Source organism: Pinus tabuliformis, chromosome 2_1, assembly GCF_031772625.1.
Source record: "Pinus tabuliformis cultivar Carrire ecotype Pingquan chromosome 2_1, CPIR1, whole genome shotgun sequence".
Lineage (NCBI taxonomy): Eukaryota > Viridiplantae > Streptophyta > Pinopsida > Pinales > Pinaceae > Pinus > Pinus tabuliformis.
The window spans coordinates 949,787,476-949,797,248 of record NC_142299.1 but is presented as its reverse complement, the minus strand read 5'-3'; the positions used below and the strand labels follow the sequence as shown (position 1 = coordinate 949,797,248).

General features: G+C 38.6%; 1 protein-coding gene across 1 annotated transcript; it reads right to left on the bottom strand.

Annotated features, from left to right (window-relative positions):
• Positions 1 to 516: 516 nt before the first annotated feature.
• Positions 517 to 882, bottom strand: LOC149203796 (ribonucleoside-diphosphate reductase small chain-like). Its single transcript, XM_089401990.1, has one exon. The coding sequence runs from the start codon at positions 880 to 882 to the stop codon at positions 517 to 519; it is 366 nt and encodes a 121-aa protein (XP_089258116.1).
• Between the last annotated feature and the right edge of the window lie 8,891 nt (positions 883 to 9,773).

Here is a 9,773-nt window from a genome sequence, read left to right as displayed (position 1 = left end):
TGCCATCTGCTCCTAGGAATCTCAAATACTGCCACATCTCCTTCAAAAACTCAATGCTCCCTAGATGTCCTTTATTTTCCCATGGGATCTCCTTTTTATTGCATAAAATCTTTGCACAAGATACGAAAGGAACATCTACCAACATTCCCACAATTACAGGATTTTCCTCCACATAATGTTTGTGATGAGGGGTTCCCTACGCCGTACTGGAGGCCGGATCATGAGGTGATCAGTTGGGGTTTCAATTGCCAACACAAGAGCTCCAAGAGTGTCCATGATAAGGTTGACCCAAATAAGTTGAACAATAGTCAAAGGAACATCTCCTGATCAAATTGTAGCAACAAAATTAATCACAAGTGCTTCACAACCAAGGCAAAATCATTAATATTCCAAGCTGCACTGGAATCTGCCTGGGGATTTTATTGGTCTTCATTGGATCCTCAATTGCAGATTTCTTGTAGCCAAAGTAACTTCCCACAAAGACCAATGGCGCAGAAACTCCAACCATAAAGGGCCCTAAACACAAGAAAATGTGATAATCCTTTCTGCAAAACTTTCAGCACTCTCTATCCAGTTGAGAGCCCAATCTGCTTTCTTTGCCAGACAAGGAACTGTCTCAATTGCATTGAACAGGTGATTCTTTTCCTTAGGATCTTTGACATATGTTTCCAACAGTAAATTGTACATCTCTGAGTGAATATTTTCAATGGCAATCTGGAACCCATAAAACGCACGAGCCTTTGGAACTTGAACTTCTTTCATGAAATGCCCAGCCAAGTTTTCGAGAACAATCCCGTCAGAGGCAACAAAGAATGCAAGGACGTGAGTGATGAAGTGCTTCTCATCACCAGTCAATGCCTCCCAATGTTGGGTGTCCTTCATTGATGTAAACCTGAGGATGGCCCTATGCGCAACGCCCCTAGCCTCTATGTATCAGATGATCATTCCAAAAAACAAGAAAAAAAAATTCCCTTGGGAAGATGCCCACATGGGCTCTGATATTATTGCCTTTCGTGGTCACTACTATAGACGATTTTTTTCCACTAAAATTCTCTAGCGAGTATGCACTCAATTCATGCCGATCACCGTCATGTTTTTTGATGAGTCCAAGGGCGCAACATATATAGATGACCACACTTTTCTGAATGGGATTTATCCCACATGCGAGCAGCAAAATAAAACATAGTTATTTATAATACTTACCACTCACAACATATTTCGACACGTTGTGCACATTATACACCTCCTTGGATTGGCTTGGCTTGATGTTTGACTTGTGTGTTGTGGCTGCAGGGCGCATGGAATTTGGAGCTGAGCTTGGCCTTTGGGCTCTCAATTTTTTAAATAAAAATTGTAATTTTTGAAACTTGACTTAGGGGCTTATCTTCACTGATCCACTATTCCTTTTTCTTGCTCTTTCACCTTGCTTCCTTTTTGCATTCCTACTCCCCTCCCCAAGAGAAGACGCTGCTCCTTCATTTTTCCAGTCACGCTGCTCATGGCACACAATTATCCATTTTCCATTAGTCATGTTAGCTAACAGATAAGAACCAAACAGAATTGTTTGAACCAATTGAAACTGAGGACGATCATCTTTAATGTTTTCTGTCTAGAAGCTAACTGAAAATGATAAATTGTCTTGTGATATCCACTTTTAGTATCTGATTGGAAACGATGACTAAAACAAGGAAGGAATCCCCGTGATTTGTTTCCTGACTTGCCATTGGGATCATCGCTTTGTTGACCCTACTTTGCCATCAATGAACTTGTCCCTGGAGATTCTGGTGGCAGAATGTTGTTCTTTGAAGCAATAAGCACCGTTGGAGGCATGTTCTCTGGATCTGAAAGGGATGATTGGTCTCATGTGCTCAATTTCACTGATTGGCCTAAAGTTAAAATGTTGCTTTGGTATTGAGATATCCATTCAACTCTAGCCCCTTCACTTTCAACCTGTTTGATGCTGAATCTGGCTCGCTAATGGATGAAGCAACAATAGGACCTACAATTCTTAGAGACAAGGGTTTTCCATCATTGGCAGAGGCATGCCTTAACTTGGAAGCCAATGCAACTAGGCTAGAAGCCAAGTCACTATCCTCTGTCTCCATAGAACTGTAACCATGAAGGTGCTCATTATTTCATGATGAGATAATAAAAATGTTTATGATAGCCTTTATGATTGATAATCTTTCAAACATTGTGCAACATAATTGCAGCTTCCATTAAATTGACATAACTCTCATCCACTGGTAACCCTGCAGCACTGAAGCAACCTTGATCATCTTGTTCTAACACATATAGAAACAATTTATCTTCCAGTGAGGTTACCCTTTGAAGGACCCATGAAGAAGATGAATAATAGTAAATTGCTGCATTTATCGGACATGAAGACAAAAACTTTTATGTTCATGAAAATTTCCAGGATTTAGAATTGTGACAATTTGAGTAACAGCTGGTTGGAACAGTAGTCGTCCCATCAAATGAGTAGCAATCTTCATTTGACCATATCTTTTGATCTGGGAGTCGGTTTTGGGCATGCGATATACCATTGGAAAACTATTTCCAAGATTTTTCTGATGGACATGCTTATGACATGTTTTTCATTGAAGATCATGTGCAAAACATCTAACAAAATAGACATAATAAGAGGCCCATTTTGATCACTAAAGGAAGGCCAAAGGACTGACTCTAACATGACCTACTATAAATGCATAACCATAACTATGAAAATGCATGCACAACAACATATTGACATTGACATGTATAAAAAATGCATATACAATTGACATCATGACAAACACATCCCAACAACAACATCATCAAATTTTACATGGCAACACGACTGTAACCATGACCACCACCATGCATACACAACCAGTACATATACCACAAGTAGAGAGAGCACATATCTATAACCACCCTCCTCCCACATTTACCCAAGTTAACATGTCTGATGGGGTAAACATCTGATGAGAGGCTATTATGATCTGATTCAACTCCCCATGTAAATTTAAGGAAGAGGAACTGACAAAACACAACCAATCTGACCTTCTACACATGTTACAAAATCTTCAAGAACCAACCAACCCTTCCAGCTGATCAACCCCTGAGGTAGCTTGACATGTTACTAACCTAGATCCTTAGTTGCTCCCATGACATGGGCATGCGTGTGACTAGGACCCTCCAGTCTCTCCCACAACAAGGGCATGCCAGCGACTAGGGACTTTTTTAGCTAGTTCTAAGCCTGCGACCCTGGATTTTGTGCCACTTTTTAGGTCTAGTTCTCAAGCCACTACCCATAACTTCATGAGACTTCCAGAAATGATATATGACATCGAAGAAATGATACTAATGCAAATAATTGAAAAAAGAATTCCACGGACCTGTAAAATATCTGGTAAAAAATCCATGTAAAAAGATAATAAAGGAAAAATAATAGCCATGGTCATGGGACACATATTCCAAGTTGAATGTTGGGCCAAAAAAGTGATGGGGATTACTTGAGACTAATTAATGCTAAGGAAATTTTCAAAGGAAATGGAAAAGGCTTTGGAAAGGAAAGTGACATTAATTGGCATTTTATTTATGAAAATAATGGAAATTAGGAGAAATGGAAGGTGAAAGGGCACATGTTGCATGTGAGGAGGAAAATGAAGGAAAATAATGGAAAATTGAAGAAAATAGAGGCCTCATTAATAAAAAGGCTTATGAGGATTGGTTTTAAAGCTCTCTCTCCATTCTCTCTCCCTCATACTCTTGGACACTTAGAGTTTTCTTGGAGCACTTTTGGAGGAGTGTGGCATACTTTTGATTTGGAGCAAGAAGGAAAAGGAAAAGTAGGAGAGCGTAAGAGGACATTGTGATCAACAGCTACAACGGATTTTTCTTGCAGGTACCAAGTTGCATGTATGATTTCCTTGCTATTTTTGGTATGCATGGCATATGCATGTGGTTTATTGGGTATCATTTGTCATTGGCATGGAAGAATGTTTGGATTGATGGTGGATTTGCTTAGCCTTTCCATTTCTTGGATAGCTAGGGTGTTGTGGGTTTTACTTTTGCTTTCTAGTTGGTTATCATACTACTTTGGCTGTGGGTTGAGTTATTAGTTCCTCGAGCCTTGGTTGGAAAAAAGCTCTAGAGCCCTGGTTGGACAAAAGCTCTAAAGCCCTGTAACAACTTGGGTTGAGTTACTAGTCCTAGAACCTTGGTTGGACAAAATCTCTGGAGCCCTTGGTGGGTTGAGTTACTAGTCTTGGAGCCTTGGTTGGACAAACTCTCTAGAGCCTGACAACAACTATAGGTTGAGTTACTAGTCCTAAAATCCTTTGTTGGAACAAATGCTCTGGAGCCTTGGACAACTTGGTTAGACACCAACCTGGTGATGGTTAGTGATGTCTGACCATGAGGTGGAATCATTGGTTGAGAGTGGAGGTGGTTTGGCCTCTAAAAACCCTGGTTTGGTTTTGTTGGATGTGTTTCATGAGATCCCACATTTATGCTTGGAATATCGCACGGGGGTGACTGGATGAAAGAGAGATTTGGTTTAGCCTAGTCTATGGTCAGGTGGTTCTTGGAAGATCCACACATGGTCTCATTTTTGTTATGTTAATAATATCTTCTTTTATATTGTGTTTGATGGATAAATATACTTGTTTATATGTGGTTTTATGGTTTTTATATCCTTGTTATTTCTGTTGGTTATATTTTTTTTATGAGCATGTTTTATGATAGTGATGATGTTGGGGTCTCATCATGTTTTGATTTGTAAATGAAGGAAATATTAATATATGACCTAATAGATGATAATGCAGCTAGTGTGATAAGGAATCAATTCTTCTTAATGGTTCTTAGATAAGTATGAGACCCTTATCCTCATATTTGTTGTTATGACCTGTAGAATGCATATTCATGACATGTTTGATGAAATTCCTGTCATGGCTAGTAGGGGTCCAGTCAAATGTTACTTTTCCTTTTTGGAAGTTTCATGAAATTCTAGGAAGTGCACTGATTCATGGCCCTAAAAAAGTGGCACATAATTTGGGGTCGCTGGCTTTGAACTAGCTAAAAAAGTCCCTAGTCACTTGCATGCCCTTACTATGGGAGCGACTGGAGGGTCCCAACCACATGCATTCCCATGTCATGGGAGTGACTAAGGCTCTAGGTTAGTAAAATTCTAAGTTGGATCAGGGGTTGATCAACTGGAAAGGTTGGTTGGCTCCTGAGGGTTTTGTGACATGTATAGAAGGTCAGATTTGTTTTGTTGTGTTAGTTCCACTTCCTTAACTGTACATGGGGAGTTGAATCAGATGATAATAGCCTATCGTCACATGTTTACCCCAGTGGACCGGTTAACTTTGGTAAATGTGGGAGGAGGGTGGTTACAGAGTGGTATTAGAGCATGGTTCACCCCTTGGACTGAATGGGTGGTGTGTTGGTCATTAATTCATGTTAGTTTCATATATGTGTTCCTTATGCTTATGGTCTATGTGCGTGTTTCATATGCATGGCATTGGTCATAGTTGTAGTGGTGTTGTCATGTGAAAAGTTGATGGTGTTGTTGTTGTATGTGGTCGTCATGAGTGTATGTTGGTTATGCATTGGTTATGTATGTCAATTTTTATATATTGTTATGCATACATGTATATGGTTGTATTTGTCATGCATGAGGAAATGATATGTGGTTGGTATGGTCATGCATTGATGACTAGATAATTATTGAAATAATGATTAAATTTCGATATGATTATGTTTATATATATGTATTATGCTAATCTGGTGGATCTTGCAAATGAGATATCTTCCCATGAACTAAACTGAGGTACGTTGGCTTGTTTATGATTTGGTTTCGCTGACATGATATACCTTGCAGGAAGAAAACAAAAAAAATTACCATCAAGATGGTAGACTACAATTCCTGAGACTCTCCCTATGGATCAAATGAGCAGCATGGTGTTGGGAACTCTTCTGACTTAGCAGATACATTGAGAATTTTGAAGGAATAAATAAGAAGTTGTATAGAAGATAATGATAGAATCATTTAGGCACAAGAGAAACAAGAAGAATTCAATGCAAGAATCCTTCAAATTTTCCCAAAGTTGTAGAGACAGGGACCACCTTGAATCAACCATGGGAAGGATGATAGAACTAATGGGGCATATGGTAGTAGGTCTCATGGAGGGCTCAGGTCGGATAGAGATTACATGGTTAGAGATGGAAGGCTCTTGAATACTCTAGATAGGAGAGGTGATGGACACAACTATTATTCTAGTTTTGGTTTTGACAGGCACTATGATTTTCATCATTATCATCCTTACAGAAGAAGTAATATGGGATATTTTCTGGATGAGTTCAAGAAAGCATAGAAACCTACATTTGATGGGGAAATAAATAATTCACAGGATCCAGAAGCATGGTTTCTTAGTATGAATAATTTATTCATGTTGCATGATTACTCAGAAAACATGAAGGCCAGAATAACGACATTCAACCTTAAAGGTATAGTATATATCTAGTGGGAAGATGTAAAGAACATTAGAGGTATTTATGAAGAGGATTTGACTTGGAGTGAGTTCAAAAGACTTTTAAGGAAGAAGTATATATCAAAGAGGTACTATGATGATAGGTCAAAATAATTATATGAGCTAAAGATCGAATCTATGGCCGATGAGGAGTACACTAGCAGATTACTGGAGTTATTAAGTTATGTGCCTTACCTCAAGGAGGAGAAGGCCAAGATTCAGAGATTCATTAGTTGGTTGTTAGTATAATTCAAAGACATGATTGAGTTTGATGAGCCTAGATCATTGGAGGAGGCTATCCAGAAGCTAAAGCATTGTTATGAGAAATCAAAGCGCAAATATGAGACTACGTAGGATTGGAAAGGTAATGATAAGAATAAAGGAAAATGGGACAAGAAGCGAACAAGACCTCAGGACTCAAGCAATAGAGAGAATGCAATGCCACCTAAGAAGTTCAATGCATCTGAAAGAGGATAGGGATTTTAGTTTGAGCAGAACAAGGGTGATGATAGGAGGTTTATATGGTGTTGGACTTGTGAAGGAGAACATTGCAGGACAATTTGTACACAACATCAGGTGTTAGACCGCAGATCCATAGTGCATAGGAGTCACAAATAGTGGGGGATGTTGTACAGAGTATTCCATAGATCTATGCATCTTTGGATAACATGAAAGTAGATCACCAAGAGTCTATTATTGAGATGGATGGTAAGCTTTTTGATCGAGTTGTTTCTATTTTGATTGACCCTGGATCCAATTATAGTTATGTTAACCTTGACCTTGTGGATAAGTGTGGTTTGAATAAAGAAGTGCACACAAAATCTTGGTTAGTGTAGTTGGATACAATAAAAATAAGAGAGTTCATCACTAGGTAAGAGCTTGTGCATTTGAGTTGAATAGTATGTCTACATCAACACATTTGAATGTATTTCCATTGGGTTCATACAATATCTTATTGTGTATGGACTAGTTGTATCCTCATAGAACTAAAGTGGATTGTTATGAGAAAGCCATTGAGTGCTTGGATGAAAATGGAGAATAGAGAGTCTTTCAGGGTAAGAAGAAGGTAACATTAGTCAGGATGGTTACAGCTATGCAGGTGAAGCGTAGTCGCAAGAAAGGGTGTGTTTTATTCATAGTGCATATTTTTAGTGAAAACGATAAGGAAGTTGAGGATGCAGGTGTATTGAATAGGTACCCAATTCTATATCAGTTTCAGGATGTGTTTCTGGCAGATATTTTAGAGTTTCCACCTCACAGGGAAGTAGGCTTTTCCATTGAGTTAGTACCAAGGGAAACACCAACATCAAAGTCACCTTACAGGATGAGCACACCAGAGTTGGTAGAGTTGAAGTTGAAATTGAAGGAAATGCTTGACAAGGGATACATTAGGCCAAGTGTATTTATTTGGGGTGCACCAGTGTTGTTTGTGAAGGAGAAGGATAGTACTCTTAGGTTATGCATTGATACAAGCAATTGAACAAAGTGAACATCAAGAATAGGTATTTGTTGCCAAGGATTAATGACTTGTTTGATCAGTTTAAGGGAGCAGCAGTGTTCTTGAACATTGATCTAAGATCGGGATATCATCATGTATGCATTAAAGAAGAGGATATTTAAAAGACTTCTTTCCAGACTAGGTATGGGCATTATGAGCCTGTTGTAATTCCTATTGGTTTAACTAATGCTCCAACTACTTTTATGTGCTTGATGAATAGTGTGTTGCATACTTATGTGGACAAGTTTGTTATTGTATTCATTGATGATATATTGGTTAATTCTAAAAATGGGGAAGAACACGCTGAACATTTAGTAGCAGTATTGAGATTGTTGAGAGAGCATCAGTTGTATGCTAAGATTAGTAAATGTAGTTTCTTTCAGACAAAGGTACATTACTTGGGGTATGTGGTTTCCAAAGAAGGCATAGCAGTGGATCCAGAGAAGATAAGGGCTATCATGGAATGGGAAACTCCTAGAAATGTGGATGAGGTAAGATCATTCATGGGGTTAGCAAGTTATAGGAGGTTCATCAAGAACTTCTCTCACATTGTATATCCTATTACATCATTGCAAAGGAAAGGTAAGAAATTTTAATGGACAGACAAATGAGAAACAAGTTTTGAGAAGTTAAAGTAGTTGTTGATGAATGCTCTAGTGTTAAATATTGCAGATCTAGACAAAGAATTTGTGGTATGTACAAATTCTTGCAAGAGAGGACTTGGTGGAGTTATTATGCAAGAAGGACAAGTAGTATGCTATGAATCAAGGAAATTGAATGAGCATGAGCAAAATTATCTAACACATGATCTTGAGTTGGAAATTATCATCCATGTTTTGAAGATGTGGAGGCACTATCTTCTTGGAAGGTGGTTCATCTTGATGAGTGATCACAGTGGATTGAGGTATCTATTTGACCAACCAAATATGAATGTTAGGAAAGCTAGATGGTTGGCCATGATCAATGAGTTCGAATTTGAGATCAGGTACATTAAAGGTAAAGAGAACATGGTTGTAGATGCTCTTAGTAGGAGGATACATGTGAATCATATGGAAGCTATGAGATCCTATGGGATATATTTACAAGATCAGATCTTGTAGGTAGGTCAGCAGAATGATAGGTACATGGAGCTTATACATAGGTTACAATAGGGTGCATGTGATCAGGATTTGGATTATCGTCTCATATTAGATGGTTTGGTCAGATTTAGGGGCTGGATATATGTGCCAGACAACGGTGAGCTCAAGAAGCTTATCATGAGGGAAAATCATGCTAAGTCGTATTCAGGTCACCCAAGATATTAGAAGACATTGACAACTGCAAAGAAGTTCTATTATTGGCCAAATTTGAAGAGGGGAGTGGCAGATTTTGTGGGTATATGCTTTGATTTTCAACACGTAAAAGTAGAGTGTAAGGATCTAGGTGGACTACTACAGTCGATTCTAATTCTAGAGTGGAAATGGGAAGTCATTTCCATGGACTTCATTATAGTTTTTCCGAGGACATCTAGAAAACATGATTCTATCATGGTTGTGGTGGACAGGTTGACAAAGGTAACACACTTCATTCCAGTGAAGTCTACATATTCAAATAATGATGTAACACAGGTCTTCATGAGAGATGTAGTGAGGCTGCATGGTGTTCTAAAGAAGATCGTGTCAAACAGGGATGCCATGTTCACTTGTAGATTCTAGAAAGAGTTATTTTTAGGTTTGGGTACAACGTTGGCCTTTAGCACAACTCATCATCCATAGACA

Excerpts from the sequence above, each read along its gene's own strand:
- LOC149203796 (XM_089401990.1), bottom strand. The coding sequence starts at position 882 with ATGAAGGACACCCAACATTGGGAGGCATTGACTGGTGATGAGAAGCAC.